The following is a 26,184-nucleotide window of genomic DNA, read 5'->3' as shown; positions in this document are numbered from 1 at the left end:
TTATTTAAATGTAAATCATGGAATCATTATGGTAGTAGATTGTATTTTAGATTAGAAGCTTTTAGTTTGGTATGTGATGAAGTTTTTAACATTTGAGGGCCTGTTCTGCAAAATAACAGAATACACGTGCTGTTCTTCTGCACTTTACTTTTATTTTGTATATGTATCTATATGTGAATGAAAAAGATTTTCACATTTTCTGTACTTCTGTGAACATAGATTGCCTGGTAGAGAAAAAAAACCCTCTTCACTTCTATCTTGTAATAATGTGTCTTCTAGCACTCACTTCAGAAAACTTTATTCAAATTTTTAACTAGACCTCATTATGTGATTATAATAAAACCTTAATAAATAAATAAAAAGCATAAAATGACTTAGGATGCTTTTAATAACAATTTTAAAGAGTACTGTTATGCTATCACTTTATTTAAGATATATATTCATCACTTGACACGTGTGAGTTTTTTCTTTAAAAACTCGACAAACCCTTTTAACAATACAATATTATTTTTAACAATAAAAATAAATATAAATAAAATTTTAAAACAAAATAAAATATATTTGTTGAATAGTTTAATAAAATATAGGAATTGTTAAAACTATCTTGTTACAAAAAGATACAACCCAATCCGAAACATAGAAGGAAGAAAAACCAACCACCCATGTAAATATCCAAACGAATTATCATAGTTATTCACCAAACTCAACACCAACTTGGTCCCATACCCAATTATCATAGTTATTCACGAATTAGATGAAGCACTCCAGCAAATTGTACGATATTGTACCCAATTAGATGAGGCACTCCAGCAAATTGTACAATATTGTACCCAAAGGATGAGGCACTCCAGCAAATCCAGCAAAGGGATGAGGCACTCCAACACAGGGCCGGGTGAGGCACTCCGGCAATGAGATGAGGCACTCCAGCAAAGGGATGAGGCACTCCAGCAAAGGGATGAGACACGATATTGTACCCAATTAGATGAAGCACTCCAGCAAATTGTACGATATTGTACCCAATTAGATGAGGCACTCCAGCAAAGGGATGAGACACTCCAGCAAAGGGATGAGACACTCCAGCAAAGGGATGAGACACTCCAGCAAAGGGATGAGACACGATATTGTACCCAATTAGATGAAGCACTCCAACAAATTGTACGATATTGTACCCAATTAGATGAGGCACTCCAGCAAAGGATGAGGCACTCCAGCAAATAGTACGATATTGTACCCAAAGGGATGAGGCACTCCAGCAAAGGGATGAGGCACTCTAGCAAAGGATGAGACACGATATTGCCACTCTAACAAAGGATGAGCCACATGAGGCACCCCGACAAAGGGGTGAGGCACTCCGGCAAAGGGGTGAGACACTCCGGCAATGAGACACTCCGGCAATGAGACACTCCGGCGGATGAGACACTCCGGCAATGAGGATGAGACCCTCCGGCAATGAGGATGAGGCACTCCAGCTAAGAGGTGAGGCACTCCAGCTAACAGAAAGATTGGTACAACTCATAAAGTGAGTTTTGAATTTCATAAATGTTTCATATTGCAATTATTATATGCAATATTGTAATCAATTATATGCAATTAATTTAATAATGATAGATCTCAGCTTAGTTTAGAAATATAATGACTTGTTTTGTCATTAGAATTTGATATAAAAAACGGTTATTTCTTAAAATCAGTTATTTATCCATCAAACAAAGTTTTGAATTCGCAATTGATGATTTTGTGTACATTTTTGGAGGAAAAAAGGTCACAGATTCAAGTTTAGTTCATGTATAAAGTAACGAGTGTGACAAGAAATCATCATAAAATGGAATATGTTCACACAAGGCTGTAGAAAGTGCTGAAATCATCATTGTGGGTGCAGGCGTTGTTGGTGCTTATATCTTGTCTTGTGTTATATATAGATCTTTTTAAGAAGACTGGTTCCAAGTACAAAAGTAATGCTAACATATAAAAAGAAACTTCAAGATGATGAAAGAAAATTTTGAGTGAATTTTAAATGAAACCATGTCTAGGTAGAAATGTAGAAGATACGGCTATTGGCTACACTTATAGGCATTCATTATAGAGCATTTATTCTACAGATAAAATGTTGATATTCTTTTTTCTGTTTTCATTTTCTCAGACAAAGAAAACATAAAATTTATGTGAAAAGTCTATATTTTTTTTAAAATAAAATAAAATGAAACACGGGTGTCTCAACCCTTATACAAAACCCCAAAAACAAGTTTTTTAGTATCCTATCAACTAAGGATCCGACAAACATTGTACTACAGATCAAGAAAAAATCTCAGACAAAGATATAAAAACCCAACAAATATAGTTATATCACCCCACCAAAGAGATCACACCCTGATGTGAAAAGTCTATATAATTGGATGTAGAATTTGGACCAAATTCATTCAGAATGTACTTATGTCATTTGACCTAGTGCCCTTCTAATGGGAGATGCCTTCACTATGCATCACCCTTTAACAGGAGGAGGAATGACTGTGGCTTTATCTGACATTGTTGTGCTAAGGGATCTACTTAAACCCCTTAGGAATCTGCATGATGCTTCTGCTATTTGCAGATACCTTGAATCATTCTGCACCCTGCGCAAGGTAAGTGTTTTATAAACATAAATTTTAACCTCCACCTTGTAGCTTAGTTCAAAGCTTTGAAACCAAACAAAATACTTTAGTTCTATCTTAGCCAAATAATAGTCATAAAAATTTAAGAGATAACGAACTTTAACTAAAATAATTAATAATCTCATAATATTTAGTACCATTTTGATATTTTTGTATGATTAAACTTTATAATAAATAAATAGATTTAGTATTTTTTTTTCAAATTAATTTAGCAAAAAAAATTTAGAGAATAAAAAGTTATTATAGTCATCAATTTGATGAGATTTCATTGTATTTACCATTAATTATCTCACCAGCTCCTCTAAATATGTTTTTTCAAAACTATGAGGAGTAATGTAAGGTTGCACAAATTGTTGAAAGGGTGATTGACTTTGCTTATATTCATCATAATAATATGGCTCATAAGATTGATAACAATATGACTCAAAAGGTTGCTGAAAATTTGGTTCATAAAACAACTGGGAAAATAACATTGTAGTGATTGTTGGAAGTATGACTCGCTATGTTGTAAAGTATGCTCATTAAATTGTGAATATTGCTGCAAATATGACTCGCAATGCATCTCATAGTTGTAATGTTGATCATGATGAGATAAAAAATAATTTTCAAACGAAAGATAGTTTAAATCCAATTAAAATCAAGAGAAATACGTCATGAAAAACATTTAGACACTCTATCAGTAGATCGACTATTATGAAAATATGTCTCATTTTTATAATAATGTGATCACTGTGAAAATTAAAAAACTATACAATTATGAAAATATGTTTCATTTTTATAATAATGTGATCACTGTGAAAATTAAAAAACTATACAATTAGAATGGAAAAATAAAGTTAGATATGCAAAAACAATTATGTAGATACATAAAATTTTTATTAGTATGTATTTGTTACCAAACATGCTCATATCTTATTGTAGCTTCAAAATTATGCATATCAAATTTTAAATGTAATGAAGCAGGCATATACTATGTCATGACTTAAAAAAAGTGTGCTCTAGTTTAAAATGAGAACACAAAAGTTGATGAAACAGGTGGAGGGGAGGATGATTTTGCAGATATGTCTCTTCTTGAGGATGCTTCAGATCATGATAGGTCCTCACCCAAGCAGGGGTTGTGCACTCCCACTTTGGATTCACTTGTTGTTATGCAAGCTAAGGACTCAGAGTCAAATTCAACAACTTTTATTGATGATCATCATGTGGAGGTATCTGTTCCTGTGATTGTACCATCTCTGTTGCGTACTACCTCTCCTCGGAGGGTTAAATCACATGCGGATACTAATGCACCAGTTCCTAATGTGGAGGTCTCTGCTATTGTGACATCTCAGTCGCCTCATACCTCCCCTCGGAAGGCTAAATATCTTGGGGATGTTAAAGTCATATCGTTGGTCCTTCAAAATCACTTTTCTTCTCTTGATGGTTTGGAAACTACAGATGTGGGAGTTGATTCTCATATTGGAGCGTCAACTATTCCGCCTACCATTGTTGGAATTAATTCTGATCATATTGAAAATCAGGTTGTTTCAAAATTTTGGGCTGACTCTAATGACATGGAGGAGGATGACGGTGATAATGGGGAGGGAACAGTTTGCACTAAAAGAAAACCAGGGAGACCACCTAAGGGGACTGGTAAATCCTGGAAAACTGCTAAGGCAGTTCTCTCTACAACGTCGCAATGAAGGTCTCTTCATTTTTTTGGAATTTCAGAGGATTGGGGAACCACAAAACTGTGGAGATGTTGCTTAGTTTACTTAACCTACATAAACCTCTCCTGGTTTTTCTTGCTGAACCCATGATGCCGTACACTAATGCTTTCGACGTCCTTTTCAAATCTGTTAATATGCATTTGGTGGCTACGTCTCCTATTGTTAATAAAGTTGCTAAGCTTTGGTGTTTGTCGGTTCCTAATCTTGTCCAAAATTTCTTGGTTAATGATCAATTTATCTCTGTAACTTGTCGTCTGCAGGATAAAAGTTTCAGCTTTGCAGGTGTTTATGGTGCTAACACATACTTGTCTAGACGATTTTTATGGAGGGATCTTAGTTTCTTCACAGGGCCTTGGTGTATTCTGGGAGATTTTAAAGTTGTGCTCTCGGTGGATGACTGTAAAGGGGGGGTGGCTCCTAATCAGGTTTCTTGTAATGAATTCCTGGACTGGATTAATACTAATGATCTTTCTTGTATGCCTTTTACTGGATCTTGTTATACTTGGTGTAACGGAAGGAGAGGGTTGCATAGAATTCACAGAAGATTGGATAGGGCTTTATGTAATGGAGTGTGTCTGGATGAATGGGAATCTTGTTCTTATCAGGTTCTTGTTAAAAAAATTTCTGATCATTCCCCTATTCTTGCTAGTCTTACTAGTAATTCTTTGCGGAAGGTTAGCAATTTTCGTTTCTTTTCGATGTGGCTTCAAGACACTTCGTGTCTAAAGCTTATTCATGATTCTTGGGTTAATCAGGTTGTTGGTTGTCCTATGTTTATCTTGCAACATAAGTTAAAAAGGTTGAAACTTGAGCTCCGAGACTGGAATAAAAATTCTTTTGGTAATGTTCATAATGGAATTCTTCTTAAGCAGGGCATCCTTCTTGGTATTCAAAAAAGCTTAGAGACTGCTAGTTTGTCTGATAGTGATGGACTTCTCTGTCAAGAAAAGATTGCTAAGGAGGAGCTTGATCATGCTCTTCACTGTCAATATTTGTTTTGGAAAGAAAGGGCTAGGATGTTATGGTTCAAGGATGGAGATCGAAATACTGCTTTTTTCCATGCGGTGGTCAAAAGGAGATATAATTCTAGTGGGATTCATTGTCTACGGATTGATAATGAGGTTACAGAGGATCCTAAAATCATTGAGGATCATATTTTGGACTTTTATAAAAATCTTTATGCTGAGTCTATTTCTAGTGTTCTGGATACTGATAATATGGAAGATTTTATTGGTACTTATATTCCTACGATGGTTTCCTCTGAGGAGAATATGATGTTGATTAAGTGTCCAGATTTTTCTCAAATTAAAAATGTTGTTTTTAATCTTAACGGTAATAGTGCTCCTGGTCCTGATGGTTTTGGTGGTGTTTTTCTTGCTGGGAAATTATTGGGACAGATGTTTGCAATGCTGTTCAACAGTTTTTTAAACAAAACTGGGTTCTCCCTGGAATGAACAATAATGTGGTATCTCTTATTCCAAAGGTTTAGGGTGTTGATTCCATTAAAGATTACAGGCCAATTGCTGTTGCTAATTCCTAGTTTAAGATTATTTCCAAGATACTGGCGGATAGGCTTGCACTTGTGGTTGCTAGAATCATTTCTCCTAATCAATATGGATTTGTGCAGGGTAGGCAGATTCAGGATTGCATTGGTATTGCTTCTGAAGCTATTAACCTGCTTTCTAAGAAGGTTAGAGGAGGTAATGTGGCTTACAAAGTTGATATTCATAAAGCTTTTGACACTCTAAGTTGGAAGTTCTTATTATTAGTTTTAAAACATTTTGGTTTTCACCCCTCATTTGTCGGTTGGATTAGTACAATTCTCCGTTCAGCTATGCTTTCTATAAGAATAAGTGGTAGTTTGGTGGGTTTTTTTCCTTGCAGTCGAGGGGTAAGACAAGGTGATCCATTGTCTCCTTTACTTTTCTGTCTTGCAGAGTAAGTTCTTAGTAGAGGTCTCTCTAAGCTTGTGAATGATAAGAAGATCTTAAATATGGCCAGTCCGCACGGTTATCTCACTCCCTCTCATATTTTGTATGCTGATGACATATTTATTTTTTGTAGGGGGGATATTAAGTCTCTTAGAAATTTGAGTTCTTTTCTTAAAACATATGGTGATTTTTCTGGTCAATATATTAATAACTCTAAAAGTAGTTTCTTCACCATGGATAATTCTCCAAGATTTGTCACCAAAATTCAAAATATTCTTTACTGTAGTCATGGTTGTTTGCCTTTCCATTATTTAGGAGTGCCTATCTTTGTTGGTGCTCCAAAGTGTCGGTTTCTTCAACCTTTGGCTGATAAAGTTAAATTGAAGCTAGCATCTTGGAAAGGTAAATCTCTTAGCATGATGGGTCGAATTCAGCTGGTCAATACAATGATTACTGGATCTCTAGCTTATAGTTTTAATATGTATGAGTGGCCTGTTTCACTTATTAAGCAAGTTGAGCAGTGGTATCGGAATTTTATTTGGACTGGTGATATTCTGAAAAAAGGTATTGCTACCGTTAATTGGGGGAAAATTTGTTCACCTCTTGAGGACGAAGGCTTGAATATCATTAATCTTCATCATGAAAATAATGCATATCTTCTTAAGCTTGCTTGGAACTTTGCTTATAGCGACAAACCTTGGTCTTTACTCTTGAAAGCCAGGGTTCTTAAATCAAAATATGAATTTCGAACGGTTTATAGATCTTCCTCTCTCTGGCCTGGAATTAAGTAATTTTATTCTACCATACTTGACTATACTTATTGGACTGTTGGTACAGGTTCTTTTATTAATTTCTGGAATGATAGATGGTGTTCTACTACTTCTTTAGCAAATATTGCAGGGTTATCTTATGGTGTTAGCATTTCGGATACAGTCTCTCAATTTTGGACATGTTGTGATTGGAATATTCCCTTCTCTTTACAACAAATGCCTCTTTTTTTAATCATATCATGATTAGAGAGGAACAGGATATTCCTAATTGGATTCTAAATGAGTCTGGTCGTTTCACTCTTAAATCGGCTAGGACTTTTTTCTTGGAACCAGGAGTTCCAGGTGGTTGGGGTAAATTCATTTGGTCTTCATCTATTCCGCCTTCCAAAACTCTAGTACTCTGGAAAAAATTTCATGGGCGACTTCCTACAGATCAACATATTCAGAATAAGGGTTTGCATATATGTTCTATGTGTTCGCTTTGTGAAAAGCAAGAGGAATCTATTCAACGTCTATTTTTTGAATGTTCTAACACATTGCATATTTGGAGTTGGGTACGACAAATTTTTCTTACTTCTCATTTCTCTAATAAGGGTGATCTACTTTCTTTTATTAAGAGTGATGGTAGTCCTTTGGTTAAATTGATTAAGCTTGCGGTGATAACCTTTTCTATATGGATGATATGGCGTATGAGGAATTATGCTAGATTTCAGGATAAGATTGGGGTTTCTAAGGCTATTTCGATAATTAAAGATTTAACTTGTCTAGTGGGAAATTCGTCTAAAGCTTCAATGAAGAATGATATGTTGGACTTCAACGTGATTAAGTTTTTCGGTATTAAGACTCGTAGTGGTAAAGTTCTTCGTCCTCTTCCTATTTGATGGGAATTTCCTTCACCAGGCTGGGTCAAAATTAATACTGATGGGGTTGTTAGGGGGTATCCTGGTCTTGCTACTTGTGGAGGTATTTTTCGTGGGAGTATGGGAGAATTTATTGGTGCTTTTTCAGCGTTTCTTAAAGTTCAAATTGCTTTGGTTGCTGAGTTTTATGGAGTTATACATGCTATGGAGGAAGCTCAAAAAATGGGACTTACTAATGTCTGGCTTGAATGTGATTCTGCCTTGGTTTGTGTTGCGTTTACTGCTAGAACTAAAGTTCTGTGGATGCTTCAGAATCGATGGAATACTTGTCTTAATTTTTGTGGGACAATCAAGTTTAGGGTAACTCATATTTTTCGTGAAGGGAATGCGTGTGCTGATAAGTTGGCTAATTTAGGATTTATTCATAGAGAATCTTTTCATTGGTATAATAGACTCCCAGCTAGTCTGTTCTTAGAATTCTTTATGAATAGGTATAATATTTTTGTATTTTCTTTCTTTTTTCTTTTTTTAATAATATTTTTTTTTCATGTGATGGCAGATGATTGTTGTTACTTGAGGTGTCAGCTTAACTGAGATGTCAAGTTGCATAGTGATGCCTAACACGAAAACTTTACAAAAAAAAAATGAGAACACGAAATATCAATAAAAATTTATAACTTTTCTATATAATTTGTCTTTATCTAACGATTAACTTGTCATGTAATTAATAAGATGAACTAGGTAACTTTTGTCGAGAAAAAGAGAGAGTATAAAATACTACATATTTGTTTTTAATTCCTAAAAATGCTTCTTTTTAATTTTTTTGTTTGTACGAATATATTTTAAATTGTAATATATTCAACTTAGTTATACTCTTAATGTCATAGTACAAGAGGATGTAGTAAAAGATTAGCAAATTCTCCCTACACCACATCAATTTCAACTGAACCCAATATGTTAATATGTTATTAAAGATGACGAAAATTTTCTTGTGAAATAACGAAAATGATCTTAAATGAAATGAGGATGTGAAAAAAAAAATACTTCCAATAACCCTTTTTTTTTAGAATACATTTCTGGATTTGAGTTTCCAGAACCCATTTTTTTAATCCTGAAAGATAATTTTGAAAATTTGTAAGATGATAGGGTGCGAGTTGAAATTGATATGGTGCAAGAAGAACTTGCCAAAGATTATGATCATGATGATGCACAAATGATCAGTCCAATAGCAAGGAGCAAGCCCAAACAACATACCACCAAACCTAAATAATTTAATGATTATGATTGCATGGTGAAAGGCAGAATAAAGTAAAGGTTAAAAATCCTAATTGTAAGATCTCTCATATTTTATTTTTTGTTGGGGCATGTCCTTTTGGATGGTTGACACTATTTTGTTATATGTATGAGAGTCTTTCAAATGAAATAATACCAGGGAGTTATCCAGTATTGTCTGTGGACAAAGCCTAACCTGTAATATAGGCATTGTATTTTGGTACTTCCGTTGAGAGAAAACTCAAGGAGACACCATGCATGTGTCATAAAGTGATGAAAAAATAGATTCTATTCTTCAATTACTAGAAAGCCATAAAGCTTTCTAAGAAGCAATGAATACTCGCATGACCAATTTGGAAGCCCAAGTGACACTTCAAATTGAAGTCCGAGAGACCAAGACTGCAACAAAAGAATTTTATGTTTAATCAGTTTACACACATTGATGGGCCACATAATAACTCAGAACCTCAAGGTTTTGGGTCATGTTAATCGTTCCCTAGTTGTGATTCTAGTGGATAGTGGGAGTACCCACAACTTCATCCAAAATTGCAACACTAAATTCATGGCCCTTCAAGTTGTCCCGACTCAAAACTTTCATGTCTTGGTAGGAATGGAGATGAACTTTCATGTTCATTTGTTTGCAGACATGTACCATTACAATTGGGCTTTCACGCATTTTTCGTTAATCTGTTTATGTTCTCATTAAGTGGGGTTGAGATCGTATTGGGGGTACAGTGGTTGACAACACTGGGGCCAGTGTTAATTGACTATGAGTAACTAACCATGAATTAGAAAGGGGAAAATGGTTGAACTCAAGGGCCAACACTAGACGACACCTCAAGAAGTCATTATACATTAAATCAAGAGGATGATTTCTACCTGTGACATAGCTGAATATTTTTTGTTACAATTGTTCCATTCCATAGAATAGTTCCTTAAACCTTCACCAATACTAGAAATTGAGTAGATATCTGCAATTATTCAAGGAATCGTGAGGCCTACCTCTTATTTGAGCAATTGATCATCACATTCCCCTCTTAGAAGGGTCGACTCTAGGGAATGTTAAACCCTACAAATATCCATATTTTCATAAGCATGAGATTGAACGTCAGATTCTTGTCTACGACGCTCTTTTTGTGGTTGGAACTCACTCATATTGCTTCTAGTACGCACCGTGCATAACAAATTTAATCCAAAAGCTACCATGCAAAGGATCATCACTCATGCACCTTCAATATTATTTTTAATTTGTTGTTAGATTTGTGAAATTAAATTCATGTTTGTCGCAACAACATCGTCTTAAATTGCATCTGTTTCCTCAAAATGTACCATCTCTGCATCGTCATAATGCTTTGTCGAATTCATAATGTTATCCATGAAATCTTTAACTTTCATCGAGAACCATAATTACGGGTAAGTATCGATACAACATATTGAATGCGATTACCATTTCGATGTAAAGGTACACCGATACAGTGACTCTAATATAACAAAAATGACAAATATATACTGAAATTCAATTTTTCAATATTATAACTTAATCAAACAACAAATAAATATAAAAAAAAAATTAACCAATAACATATTATTAATAATTTATGTAAAATCTTTTTTATAATTAATAATTTTGTATAATATTCTTAATTATAACATTAATAATTTATGTAAAATCTAAAAAAAGCCTAAATATTAAAAATTTCTATTTACAATTTGTAAAAATATTAAAGTTAAATAAAATAATATATTTCTTATAAATAGTTAAATGTTAAATAAAATATAACTATCTACACATATTAATAAAAATTAAAATTTCTTTTCTAAACTTTTTCTGTTTTTTTTTTTAATTTCTACAACATTTTTAATAATCTTCTTTATTATAACATTAATAATTTATTTAAAATATAAAAAAAAACTCAACATTAAAAATTTCTCTATCCAGTTTGTAAAAATATTAATTTTAAATAAAACAATATATTTTTTATAAACAGTAAAATGTTAAAAAAATAATAACTATCTACACATATTAATAAAAATTCAAATTTCTTCTCTAAATTTTATCTCTTTTTTTTAATTACTACAACATTTTTTCTAATCTTCTTTATTATAACATTAATAATTTATATAAAATCTAAAAAAAACCGCAACATTAAAAATTTCTATTTCCATTCTGTAAAAATATTATTTTTAAATAAAATAATATATTTCTTATAAACAGTTAAATAATAAAAAAAAATTAATAACTATCTACACATATTAATAAAAATTTAAATTTTTTCTCTAAACGTTTTCTGTTTTTCTTAATTACTACAACATTTGTCTTAATCTTCTTTATTATAACTTTAATAATATATGTAAAATCTAAAACAAAAACCTCATCATTAAAAATTTCTATTTCCAATTTGTAAAAATATTAATTTTAAATAAAATAATATATTTCTTATAAACAGTTAAATGTTGAAAAATAATAACTTTCTACACATATTAATAAAAATTCAAATTTCTTCTCTAAACTTTTTCTGTTTTTTTTTTAATTACTACAACATTTTTTATAGTCTTCTTAATTATAACATCAATAATTTATGTAAAATCTAAAAAACAAACCTCAACTTTAAAAATTTCTACTTCCAATTTGTAAAAATATTAATTTTAAATAAAACAATATATTTCTTATAAACAGTTAAATGTTAAAAAAATAATAACTATCTACACATATTAATAAAAAATCAAATTTCTTCTCTAAACTTTTTTTTTTTTTTTATATACTACAACAATTTTTTTAATCTTCTTTATTATAACATTAATAATTTATGTAAAATCTAAAAAAAAAAGTCAATATTAAAAATTTCTATTTCCATTTTGTAAAAATATTATTTTTAAATAAAATAATATATTTTTTATAAAGAGTTAAATGTTCAAAAAAATAATACACATTAATAAAAATTCAAATTTTTTCTCTAAACTTTTTATGTTTTTCTTAATTACTACAACATTTTTCTTAATCTTCTTTATTATAACTTTAGTAATATATGTAAAATCTAAAAAAATGTGCAACTCAAATTACTATTTTGCACATTGTTTAGTAATAAAGTTCATCTATAATAAATTAATGGCATAATAGAATCTAGGATAATGCATAGGTTTCCATTATAATTGACATAAAAGCCAATATGAATGAATTACCCATAAATGTAAGAAAGCTAACTAATCTAGTACACAACAATACATGCCCACTTAAAAAGAGATGTTAATTAACTGACTAAATAGAAAGTTAATTATTTATGGTCCCCTCTCATGCTGCCGGCAACATGCAAGGAAAATGAAAACATTGAACCTGAAAATGTTTGTGCACCCAAGTAACTAATGTCTCTCTGTTTCACAACTTCTGTTTGTGACAATAGACAATGAAAATAATATTATAAATGTGAAATGGAAAATAAAAATAGTGAACCTTAACATTATTTAGCAAAATTAAAAGTTTCTCTGACTGTGAGTTCTGTGCAATGTGATTATGAGTTTGGTCGGTTTATGCAGAAGCCCTTTGAATGCAAAACTTGTTTTGCTCATGGCAATTGTATGTGATACTACCACTTTTCTACAAAGGTATTACAAAAACAAAGTTGTAATGTAGTTATAAGATGAGAATGAAAATTTGAAAAATGATTTAACCATTGGTTTTTCATAACCAGAGGGTCCTAACACCAACGTCATCCTAGAAAGAACACATAATGCTAAGCTTCATTTTCATTACAATGAAAACATATATGAAACTGAAATTTCACATAAAAAAATGGGGTGAAGCTTGACTAGTCCATATAATTCCATGAAGAAAATTAGTAATGTAACATAATAGAAAAACATTACCTTTCAGGCTTGATAACACCACTGATGTTATTCCTGATGGTCAAGGAGTGTCGATGAGGTCGACTTATCATACTCTAGATGCCATCGTCACCAATATGAATCAGTTTGCATTGTAAGTCTTTTCACTAATCACTAACAATCATGGATAAAACAAACATTAAATAAATTCATCTTATAAACTTATATAGTAAGTTATGTATACATTAAAAATAACTTTTGAATAAGTTAATAATAGAGTTTCACAGTTTTAGGAATAAGCTTATCTCATGCTCATTTCAATCATCAACTTAAGAGTCAAAATTGAAACATGATGTTTTTTAGATTCTGCTAAACAAAAAGATACAAAAACCAGAGTGTTGTTGTCCTCAATCTTCTTCATAGAAGACTCAGTGGTAAGAGGGTACTTCAGGATCTGATAATGGTCAAGCTTGTTCCTTGGTGGTGCACTAATGCGAGGGTACTTAGGACTCCTGTCCTTCACAAAATTACGGATTTTCTTCCCCTTCTTCCTAAAGGTAGGACCAGCCCCAGTGGAAAGTCACAATAATTAATCACAACCAGTCCCAGTTCTCTATGATATTTGAACATTAGAACTAATAAAGAGTTTTCACACACAACAAGCTCCCTTTGGTTGATAAATAATTAATCGCAATGACGTGATAGAGTGAGATTGCGCGCGAATGAGCAGTATGAATGAGCAGCGCGAACTTTAAAACAGGATAAAAAAGAATATATTACATCGGTTCTTAGAAACAACCGGTGTAATTTTTTTTTTTACTCAAAATGACCCATATTACATCAGTTAAGCCATATAACCGATGTAATATATGACCCATATTAAAAAAATGATTTTTTTTTTCATAAAGAGTGGATGGGTCATAAGCGTCACATAGGTAATCACTTATAGACATACGGGTAACCAATTTTATGTGTCAGTATATGTGGAGGAACCTGTGGTTGGGTAACCAGTTCTGATAGAGTTATTACATCGATTAAGTTATCTAACCGATGTAATATATAATTTTTACATCAATTAAGTCATCTAACCGATGTAATATATGATTTTATTAAAAAAATGATTTTTTTCATAAAAAGTGAATGACCATAAACATCACATAAGTAATCACTCTTACATACACATGAGTAACCAGTGTTGATCATAAGTTTCAACAATCACACGGTCTTGATCATATGTTTCAACAATCATACGGACATGTATAAGTCAATACGAGAATGATTTATATTGTAAACATAATTCGAGCCCAGACCTAATATACAAATTTGTTTTACTTAGGGTTCACAAAGCACGTGGCATTAGAATTAAAACAATAATTAATCACAACCAGTCCCAGTTTTTAACATTACAACTAATAAAGAGTTTTAGGTTTTCGTATGAGCAAAAAAAAAGAACGAGTGGTTAAGCGTAACGAATAACGCACGAGCTACTTTGAGACATAGAAAATTAATTTTTGAATGAATGAAATAGTAAGACTAATATAATAATTTTATTTTTATTGTTATTAGTGCATAATATATTTAATGATATCGAATTCATTATATATTTATATAATGATTAAATACCATTATATAATAATTAATGGCTCCAAAATCATATCAAATGTTAAATGTTTAGAATTAGATTTTAAAAAATTGAATTATCTTTGATGATAAAGATTTGCCTCTTTTAACTTTTTCCTTAATTCAATTTATAGTACATTTTTAAATAATAATTAGTGGCATGAAGATTCGATACACTAAATATTTAGAATTATATTTTCAAAATTAAACTATCTTTAGTAATGCCGTGACTGATAAACTGATTAATGACTAACTATAACCAATACAAATTAGTTGGAAAATACATTCACAAAATCCACGATTTGGATTCTCTATTTTAAGATAAATGTTTACAAAATTTATATTAATCCTAACTTATTTCATATTATATTGTGTTCATATAAAATGTCTACCTTCTAAAATATATTAAATTATAAACCATCTTATCCTCTTTTCATTGATTTTATTTTTAATAAAGATTAGCAAACTTAATATAATATGAAGTTATAATTCAACGACGACTGTTTCATGTAATTATTTTCCTTTAATAATTTTCTATAAAATATATTTTTTATTATATATTGTTGATTTCACTATTTTTTACTGTAATATCTCCCTTATCTCGTGTCTATATCTCTATGTGTATATTTATTAAAGAAATCAAATTGCTCATAAAGTAAATAGAGGGGAGATGTTTTTCTTCTCACCCTCAAACACTTATTTTAAGAATAACGTTCTCAAAATTTAGATATTAGTAACAAACTTAAGGATATTTGTTATTTATTCTTACAGATTTTTATTTACATTTAAAAAAAAAATTATCAATGAAAAAAATAGTAATAATTGAAAAATCATTTATGATTCAATATTATAGATTTATGTTTTTTTAATTTATAATCATGAAATTAAAGTTTTTTATAAATAAATCAATTTCTTTAAATTAAATTTGTTTATAAAGAAAATAATTTCCTTAAACTACTGTTTTATGATACAACTTATTTAAGTCTGGTTTTTTAAAATGATAAATTATTTATATTAATATTTTATTATTTAATTTTATTTGAATTATAGTTTAAGATTAATTTTTTATTTGAGTTTATATTTTAAATATTTTTTAAATATATTTTTATAAAATATATCTAAGTATTTATGGATAGATGCATGTATAATAAGAATTGTAGATTTTCAAAATCAAACTATCTTTAGTAATGATTTACCCTACTCTTAGAACTTATCATAATCACCTTATATATAAATTAGTTTCACATAAATCAATTTATTAGAATCTAAGAAGGTGGATTTCTTTAGTTAAATAATATAAAGAGGTAATATATCTTTCCGGATTTCATCCCTACTAATTTAATAATAAAATTAGTATATGTGATAATAAAATTTTCAATAATAGAAGAAATAAATTTCGAAAGTTGAAATATATAAAATAGATTTTAAAGATTGAATTAGCTTTAATAGAAAATATTTCCTCTTTAACTCTTGTCATTAATTACCATTTTGATATAATCATTTTAGAATAGATTTACAGATTATCAAGATAAGATAACCTAAATATTTAAAATTAGATTTTAAAAATTAAAATATCTTTCAGAGTAAAGATTTCCTTCTTTTATCAATCATACTAGGATTACTCTTTATAAACAATCCATGTTGCATTAGAAATTTTTCTTATTCGGACCCTAGTTTCATCTGCCTTTTGTTCGAAAGAGAATTTGGATTTGGAAACCTAGGAAAGACTCTCACTTGATAACGAGGTAAGGTTTTGGTTTTGTTCTCCTCAGTTTTGTTTGATGAGAGGATGATGTTTTTTTTTCAAAGTTGTCATTTATGTCTGTCTTTTTTTTATCATGTAAAAAAGGCTTACTTTTAACAAGTGAACAGTGTCTGGATCTTTTTTTTTTTTTTCTTGATCATAATTGTATATGCTTTTAACATATAAGTTTTTTTTTTATTCCATGCAATTATGTGCTATTTTCTTTAAATCCTTGACATGGTGAATGAATTTGGTCTTCTGATGTAAGTTCATTAAAGAATGAATCACCAAAGATATCATGTTACAACCGAAAGTAGAAGGGGCCATAGCTATCGCCACAACCATAATCATGCACAGCCTGTGCAAGTGCAAGAGATCAGAGGTCACTCCAACTTTCATGCTCGTAGAGGCAACATGCATAGAGGTCACTCCAACTTTCATGCTCGTAGAGGAAACATGCATAGAGGTCCTTCTATGGCCTTTCTTCGGGAAGTTGCTTCATTCCATTACCATCATAGTCATATGCAAGTGGACATTGAAAACTTGCCATATGAGGCAAGTCTATTATGTATCGTCTAGTGTATTACGTGGATTAGCTATGAGGTCTAAGTGACTATGAAAACTTTAATTTTCTAACTCTTTTGGAATTCCACAACAGGATCTTCTTATTTTAGGTCAACAGATTGACAACGTTTCGTCAGAAGAAATTATTGCAAGACAAATGCTGACAAAAACTTATCTACTACCTAATAACTTGGAGGGGTCAACTTCTGATGAACAAGAAATTGATCTTTGTATAATATGTCAGGTATCAAATGTTTTATTTTATAGTATGTACTATTAGAAACATGTTTTTCTCTTTCTTCTATTAATTGGAATACTTAAGCATGATATGATTTCACAGGATGAATATAAGAACAAAGAGGAGATTGGAATTCTTCAATATGGACATGAATACCATGCAAATTGTATAAGAAGATGGTTACAAGAGAAAAATGTTTGTCCCCTTTGCAAATCAAAAGCATTGGCTATTGGATAGAAGCGGAAATAAATGAACGGTTCATGCATGCATAATTGTTACCTCCTTCATATTTTGTTGTGTATGAAGTAGTACATACCAAACATTGGTGTAATACTAAATAAACCCATTGCTGTAATAGTTAATACACATCTGGTTACATTGCCGAATTGAGCATAGAACATTTATTATTAACATTTTTAATTCAAGTTATTCTTAGTGGATGAATATGGAAGAGACTTTCACGTTATTTTTTTATAAACTATATATTAGATTTAAATTATGATATAATATTACTTTAAAATATTAACTTCTAAAATAAAGTATTGATATTTAAAAAAAATTACGTTTAAAAATATTAGCTTAAACAAACAAATATCTAAAAATATTAGCTTAAACAAACAAATATTTAAGAATATTAGCTAAAACAAACAAATTTTTATTTATAAATTTTTTTTAAAAATAATTTATCTACGCTTTCTATCTAGATATTACTTAAGTCTTATAAGCTTTATAAGGTCTATTTTTAAAAAAAACTAATTTGGAATTAGAATTATACAGTATTTTTGGAATTGCATTAGCTTTCCACTTTACTAATAATGTTGGAAGTTATTCTCAGTGGATGAATATGGTGAGACTTTTACTTTTTTTTTCATTAAATATTTATTTTTTATAGTTAAAATTAGGTTTAATTACTTTTTTCGTCCCTATATTTATAGCCAATAGTCAATTTGATACAGTAGTTTTTAAAAAATTCAATTTGGTCCCTAAATTTTTTAAAATATATTCAAAAGAGTACTTTATGTTAAATATCACCAAACGGTGTTAAGTGGTGCTTATGTGACTGATGTTTCTTTAAGAAGTTTGTTATAAGTCAAAAGTAAAACAAATATGAATACTATATATTTCTTTAAGAAATTTGTTATCACCAAAACTCTAACTTTGTGACTGTCATCAAAATTCTAACTATATTCATAAGTTAATACCTCCTAGGTCTCCACATTAAATAATTCTCAAACGTGATAATGTTGGGCTTTCTATTCTTATCATTATAAAAAAATAATCATAAATAATGATTGAAAAATCAATCACTAATTAAAACATGATCATTAATTAAAATGTGACCAAACAACATGGATCAGTAGTATTTAAGAAATAAAAAATATTTTTCTTATTTTATGATTAGTTGATTTCGTATACTATGTTTTCTATTTGTTTTCTTTAAACACATTAAATTATCGTTTTTCTATCTTTAGAATAAAAAAGGCTCTAAAAGATCAGAGAAACAGTAAAAGATGGGAGAAGTCGTTGTACCTCAATTGAGGGCACAGTCATAGAAACATGAAACTCCTTCCCATCCTTGACAACTTCCATCACACTTGTCTTCAAAACCTCCTTCTTCTTAATTATGTTCTCAACTCAAACACCACCAACTTCCCACGTCCTTCAATCCAGTTCCGAGCTGATGCTTTCTTGTCGGAATAGAAATTTCCTAGAGCAAAGCAACAAGGTATGTGACAATTTCAGCTACTGCCTTCAACCATGACAACGAAAAGTATATTCATTCTCCATTCATATGACATTTTTTTAAATCTTAAAAGAATAAATTGCTTAAGGAAACCAAATGTTCCTGATAGGAAGAAGGGACCTAGAGAACTATTGACTAGCTTTGTCTTTCTTCTTCCTGTCGATCGGTCAGCTCACACGTCAACCCATTTCTCAATCTTCCTACTGCTCCCTTGGGTCTCGATTGCTTGATCGTCCGATCCTCTGGAAAATGTCGAATGAGGGGTACTTGCAGACACATCGATCACATGAGTCGAGGTCAGTTGAGAAAAAACGAAATTGAAAACAGAAAACGAGAATGCAATCGAGAGGAACTAATACCATCGTGAAGATCGATGGCGAAAAATCGAAGGTTGTTGAGAATGTTGGGGAAAACTTGATTTGGAGATTTTGAAATGGATTTGAAGAATTTGGGGAAAACTCTTCTTATCATCATTCAACTTTTAATTTTTTTTAGTTAAGAATGTTAGTTTAAGAGTTAAAAAAATCTATTAAAAATTTATAAAAGAACGTATTTTTCCATATCCTAATAATAAACTCATTCACTTTTAATTCCTAATTTTTATATACTAAATTTGAAATTCATTTTTTTCCAAATTTTTAAAAAAATATTTTAATTACATTTATTTGTATAATAATCTACTTTTATTCTACGTATTTCATCACATCAAATATTTGTTTCTCTTAATAAATTTATTTTAGGTATGGTTATGTACATTGTGTATCGGTATGTACAAAACAATCTGTGGTCGACCGAACAAAGTGAAATAACAACATAAAAAGCACAATAAATAATCATCTTTTAGGAAGGTCACTTTAAATTTTTGGTGATTTTCTTTGGATTGTGTAAAGTGACTATTTCGTTTCAGTCAATTATAAATATGTTACTTCAGCCCTATTTGCGGAAATTTGTTATACTTTGTCAACATATTAGTATATAGCAAGCCATAAGCCATTAGAAGACCATATATTCTTTTTCAATGCTTCATGACTAATCAATTTTTTCCTTAAGAGAAACAGGTACGTATATGTTTTCCAAGAAATCGATAAAATACTTAGGACATATAATATCAAGGGATGGCATTTGCTTAGATCCTAAGAAAATATAAGCAAACTCATGCAATAATTTCTTGAATGACACTTACCACCATTAAACAATTGCACAAAATTTTAGGACTAACGGATTTTTATCAAAATTTGTGCAACATCATGCTTCTATAGTTACTTCTCTCACTAGCGTATTGGAGAAACATTCATTTACTTTATCTGAAGAAGCACAACAGTCATGCAATCATCTAACATATCATCGTCCCTACTCTAAAATACTTTTAAATTGATCATTTAATAATACAAGTACTATATATGATAATAACATTCAAATTATAGAAGAACTATTTTTTATATGAATGAAATAGTAAGACTAATACAATAATTTTATCTGATATGTTCTTATTGGTGCATAATATATTTAATGAAATCGAATTTATTATGAATATATAATGATTAAGTATCATTCTTATAAGTTGTCCATGTTATAAATAATAATTAATGACACCAAAATCATATAAACAGTCAAATATTATTAAATTTTAAAAAATTGAATTATCTTTCATGGTAAAGATTTGCCTCTTTTAACTCTTCCCTTCTTATTATCATGTAAATAAGTAATTCAATAGTACATTTTCAAATAATAGTTAGTGGCATGAAGATTAGATAAATTAAATATTTAGAATTAGATTTTCAAAATTAATCTATATATAATTAATGTTTTCCGTACTCTTGAACTTATCATGAGGTATAATTATCACCTTATATATAAGTTAGTTTCACATAAATCAATTTGTTAAACAGAATCTCAAGAAGGTGGATTTCTTTAGATAAATAATATAAATAAGTAACGAATGAAATCGAAGCACTAATATTATAATTGTATTTTATCTATTGTAATTAGTTGCCTGAATTATTGTTAATGCACCAAAACTATATATATACTGAAATATATAAAATTAGATTTTAAAGATTAAATTACCGGAAAATATTTCCCTCTTTAAATCTTATCTTGTCATTAATTACCATCTTATATAATCATTTTAGAATAGATTTACAAATAATATCAAGATGAGATAAACTAAATATTTAAAATTAGATTTTCAAAATTAAACTATCTTTAGTAATGATTTCCTACTCTTGAACTTATCATAAGTGAGGTATAGTTATCACCTTATATATAAATTAGTTTCACATAAATCAATTTATTAAACAGAATCTGAAGAAGGTTTCTTTAGATAAATAATATGAAGAGGTAATTATCTTTCGTGATTTCATCCCTACTCGTTTAATAATAAAATTAGTATATGTGATAATAAATTTTTAATGAATACGTTATACTAAATTTTATCTATTGTTATTAGTTGCCTATATTAAATGCACCAAATCTATATAAACGCTGAAATATATAAAATTATATTTTAAAGATTGAATTAGCTTTAATGGAAAATATTTCCCTCTTTACTCTTGTCATTAATTACCATTAACTCTTCTCATTAATTACCATCTTGATATAATAATTTTAGAATAGATTTACAAAGAATATCAAGATGAGATAAACTAAATATTTTAAATTAGATTTTAAAAATTAAAATATCTTTCAGAGTAAAGATTTCCTCCTTTTAACATCATACTATGATTACTCTTTATAAGCAATCCATGACGTTCAAATTTTCCTTCTTCTTCAGACTCTGGTTTCACCTGCTTTTGTTCGAAAGCGAATTGATAAGAGGTAAGGTTTTTGTTTTGTTCTTCTCAAATCCAAAGTTGTTATTTTTGTCTGTGTTTTTTTATCATGTAAAAAAAGTTTACTTTAACATTCACAAGTGTCTGGCTTTTATTTTTATTTTCTTGGTCATATTTGTATATGGTTTTAAACTTTTGATTATTATTCTCCCAATTACAGAAATTAACGAGATGAGTGAACAAGGGTTGCAATCTGAAAGCACCGATCTTGGGAGGACAAACATTTCTGAACCTGAACCTAATATGTTAAGAGTAAGAGTGGTGGAAGGAAATACAATGGATTCCCATTTCTTACTAGACGCTTATTATGACACTAGGATGGTGTATGGAATGACACAACTCAATGGAGTTCAGCATCAACCTAGTCTTCATATTGGTGTTTCACATCATATTCCTGTTACATATTCATCTAATGCAATTGGCATCCCCTTCTTTCATAGCTCTGGCTCTTGGAGATCTTTGATTCAAGGTAAGATTGTCTGTTTTTGTTTTTCTACTTCCTTCCAAGAAATTATGTTTCTGTTTCTGATGTTTTGTTTATTCCATGCAATTATGTCCTATTTTCTTTAAATCCTTGACATGGTGAATGAATTTGGTCTTCTAACAGACCCAACTCCCAGTGCTAGTGTAAGTTCATTAGAGAATTCAAGAATGAATCTCCAAAGATATCATGATACAACTGCAAATAGAAGGGGCCACAGATTTGCCCATCAGCACTACCATCATCATGCACACTACCATCATCATGCACAGCCTGTGCAAGTGCAAGAAATCAGAGGTCATTCCAACCATCATCATGCACACTACCATCATCATGCACAGCCTGTGCAAGTGCAAGAGATCAGAGGTCACTCCAACTTTCGTGCTCGTAGAGGCAACATGCATAGAGGTCACTCTAACTTTCATGCTCGTAGAGGCAACATGCATAATCATCCTTCTAGAGGTCACTCCAACTTTCATGCTCCTAGAGGCAACATGCATAATCTTCCTCCTAGTGCCTTTCTTCAGGAAGTTGCTTCATTCCGTGACCATCATAGGAATATACAATTGGACATTGACGACATGTCATATGAGGCAAGTCTTTATGTATCGTCTAGTCTATTTTGCTATGTATCGTCTAGTCTATTTTGCTATGAATGTGGATTGGCTATGAGGTCTAAGTGATTATGAAAACTTTAATTTTCTAACTTTGGAATTCCACTACAGGAGCTTCTTATATTAAGTGAACAGATTGGCAGTGTAGAGAGGGGTTTGTCTGAAGAAATAATTGCAAGACAAATGCTAACAAAAACCTATCTACTACCTAATAAGGAGGGGTCAACTTCTGAAGAAGAGGAAATTGATCTTTGCATAATATGTCAGGTATCAAATTGATCTTTGCATAGTATGTACTATCTTTCTCCTATTAATTGGAATACTTATGCATGACATGATGTGATTTCACATTTCACAGGATGAATATAAAAACAAAGAGGAGATTGGAATTCTTCAATGCGGACATGAATACCATGCAGATTGTGTAAGGAGATGGTTACAAGAGAAAAATGTTTGTCCCCTGTGCAAATCAAAAGCATTGAGTATTGGATAGAAGTCTGAATTCATTGTTCATATTTTGTTGTGTATGAAGTAGTACATACCTAACATTGCTGTAATACTGAATAAACTCATTGCTGTAATAGTTAATGCACATCTGGGTTACATGGCAGAATTGGGCAATAGAACATTTATCATTAAGATGTTTAATACAATTTATTCTTAGTGTATCGCTTTCACGTATTTTGTTATAAAAAATATATTGGATTTAAATTATGATATAATATTACTTTAAAATAAAAAAAAGTATTGATATTTAAAGAAATTAAGTTTTAAGAATATTAGCTTAAACAAAGAAATTAAGTTTTAAGAATATTAGCTTAAACAAACAAATATCTAAGAATATTAGCTTAAACAAACAAAGATACAATAATATTATATTAAACAAATAAATATCTAAGAATATTAGCTTAAACAAACAAATATTTAAGAATATTAGCTTAAACAAACAAATATTTAAGAATATTAGCTTAAACAAATAAATATTTAAAAATATTAGCTTAAACAAACAAATATTTAAGAATAAACTTGCTTTAAAAAGTCATTTGTCTACCCTTTCTATCTAGATATTACTTAAGTCTTATAAGGTCTATTTAAAAAAAAAATTGGAATTAGAATTATACAGTATTTTCGGAATTGTATTAGCTTTCCACTTTACTAATAATGTTGGAAATTATTCTCAGTGGATGATTATGGGTCTTTTACTTTTTTTTTTCATTAAAAAATTATTTTGCATAGTTAAAATTACTTTAAACTATTAACTTTTTTAAAAAAAATATTGATATTTAAAGAAATCAAGTTTAAAAATATTAGCTTAAAAAAACAAATATTTAAGAATAAACTTTTTTAAACTATGTATTGATCGAAAGAGGAAGATGATTAAAAATATTAAGTATACAAGTAAAAGATTAAGATATAATTTCAATAGTTCACTTTTGTTATTTTTGTTGCTATTCAATGGCGACAGTGTGATGTACGTCCAAAGAATTAAGTTTCAATTAGTATTTTGTTTAATACCATAAAAGAAAAAACTTTAAATTATTGAAAAATTATAATTTTATATAGACAGAAATCCAAGGAATGCATACTTTAACAAATTGAAGGATGGTGAAAAGGTAGGAAAAATATTTCTCTTTGAAAGTATGTCTAATCAATTAGAACAAGTTTAACATGTTTTGCATGAAAACTTTTATAAAAAGAAAAGAAAAGGTAGGAAAAACACAATAATAGAGGGATGAATTGTTTTAATTAATTCTTTCATAAATATTGTATGTCTAGTCGTCAACTAAGATTTTAGAAATGCATATACATAAAACAAATATTAATACTATCATTAACATATTTGAGTATATGAAATTTTTTTTAAGAAGTTTGTTATCATCAAAACTCTAACTTTATGACCGTCATCAAAATTCTAACTTTATTCATAGACCGTCTAGTGGGGTTAATACCGTCTAGGTCTCAACACTAGTGTCGCATGAAGTAAATAATTATCAGGGGCGATAATGTAGGACTTTGTACCTCAATTGAGGGCACGGTCACAGAAACGTGAAGCTCCTTCCCATCCTTGACAGCTTCCCTCGTCTTCAACACCTCTTCCTTCTTAATTATGGCCTCAACTCAAACACCACCGACTTCCCACGTCCTTCAATCCAGTTCAGAGCTGTTGCTTTCTTGTCGGAATAGAAATTTCCTGGAGCAAAGCAACAGGGTATGTGACAATTTCAGCTACTGCCTTCACCATGGCAACGAAAAGTATATTCATTCTCCATTCATATGACATTTTTTTAAATCTCAAAATAATAAATTGCTTAAGGAAACCAAAGAATACTCAGTTCTTTTACACATTTTCAAGCTACATTAGGACCAACAGTTTTATCTTACTCCTCAAACTGAAATTTTGTTGCCAAAATTTTCTCAACCTTCAGTTTCTAACGCTTAAAAGTTTCCATTAGAGCTTTTAAAAATAAAATAAAAATCTTAAAATCACTTTCATTTCTCAAAGAGATTGGACGATAACACCAATCCTGCAGAACATTCAAAGCTTAAAAAAATAAATAAAGAAATAAATTCAAAACATGAAACAACCAAATCTATACACAGCGATGATAGTTAAAATCGATACTACTGACAGTCATTCGTCCTTGCAAGCAAAAGAAAAGAAAACAAAACAAAACAATAAAAAGCTCCTGCATCAAATTGAAAATACGAATACAAACCAACGGTGTCGAGTGCTCGAAGAACTAGATAGAATACGCAAACCTGACAGAAAAAAAAAATGTGGTCAGTTGAGAAAAAGCGGAATTTAAAGCAGAAAAGAAGAGTGCAATCGAGAGGAATTAATACTGTCGTGAAGATCGGTGGCAAAAAATCGAAGGTTGTTGAGAATTTGGGGAAAACTTGATTTGGGGATTTTGAAATGGATAGGGTTAGAGATGCGTTGGGGAATTGCTGAGCAGTTGCGAGCACCGTCATCTGTCGTTGGATCGACGGTCGGCACAGTAGAAGAGGAAGAGGCGGCGACGAAGCACACGAAGGGGAGAGTGCACACGGTGGTGCACCGGAGCACGGGATAGTTATTTCAAAGCTGGTCTTGGTTAAGACTCTTACCAACTCTTCCTATCATCATTCAACTTTAATTTTTTTTTTTAGTTAAGAATATTAGTTTAAGAGTTAAAAAAGAAAAACAAATCTATTAAAAATTTATAAAAGAACGTATTTTTCCGTATCCTAATTGTAAACTCATTCACTTTTAATTCCTAATTTTTATATATTAAATTTGAAATTCATTTTTTTCCAAATTTAAAAAAAAAATTACTTACATTTATTTGTATGATAATCTAC

General features: G+C 30.2%; 1 protein-coding gene and 1 long non-coding RNA gene across 11 annotated transcripts; one reads left to right on the top strand and one right to left on the bottom strand.

Moving 5' to 3' along the window:
- Positions 1 to 2,373: 2,373 nt before the first annotated feature.
- On the bottom strand, positions 2,374 to 26,018 carry LOC137831237 (uncharacterized). 10 transcript variants are annotated; one of them, XR_016521854.1, is made up of 7 exons: positions 25,687 to 26,008; positions 25,560 to 25,602; positions 24,862 to 25,033; positions 19,037 to 19,182; positions 18,703 to 18,880; positions 13,049 to 13,180; positions 12,310 to 12,779 (listed from the first exon to the last, which is right to left on the bottom strand). It is a non-coding gene; the product is annotated as an uncharacterized LOC137831237 (long non-coding RNA). The 10 variants fall into 10 exon arrangements; XR_016521851.1 differs by lacking the exons at positions 12,310 to 12,779; positions 19,037 to 19,182 and adding an exon at positions 2,374 to 2,606 and having other exon boundaries at positions 25,687 to 26,018; XR_016521853.1 differs by lacking the exon at positions 19,037 to 19,182 and having other exon boundaries at positions 25,687 to 26,018.
- On the top strand, positions 21,940 to 23,379 carry LOC137832949 (uncharacterized). The gene is made up of 3 exons (XM_090303318.1): positions 21,940 to 22,893; positions 22,954 to 23,109; positions 23,189 to 23,379. Exons 1-3 carry the CDS (start codon positions 22,327 to 22,329, stop codon positions 23,333 to 23,335), a joined length of 870 nt encoding a protein of 289 aa, XP_090159444.1. The 5' UTR covers positions 21,940 to 22,326; the 3' UTR covers positions 23,336 to 23,379.
- Positions 26,019 to 26,184: the final 166 nt, after the last annotated feature.

The sequence above is a fragment of the Phaseolus vulgaris genome, chromosome 6 (assembly GCF_051622355.1).
Source record: "Phaseolus vulgaris cultivar YP4 chromosome 6, ASM5162235v1, whole genome shotgun sequence".
Classification (NCBI taxonomy): domain Eukaryota; kingdom Viridiplantae; phylum Streptophyta; class Magnoliopsida; order Fabales; family Fabaceae; genus Phaseolus; species Phaseolus vulgaris.
Note: the sequence above shows the minus strand (reverse complement) of the source record. Positions and strands in the feature narration are given on the sequence as shown.

Coding starts and splice junctions, on each gene's coding strand:
- LOC137832949 (XM_090303318.1), top strand. CDS start 22,327: ATGGTGAATGAATTTGGTCTTCTAACAGACCCAACTCCCAGTGCTAGT. Junction 22,894..22,953: donor TTTGCTATGAATGTGGATTG/GCTATGAGGTCT, acceptor ATTCCACTACAG/GAGCTTCTTATATTAAGTGA. Junction 23,110..23,188: donor ATCTTTGCATAATATGTCAG/GTATCAAATTGA, acceptor ATGATGTGATTT/CACATTTCACAGGATGAATA.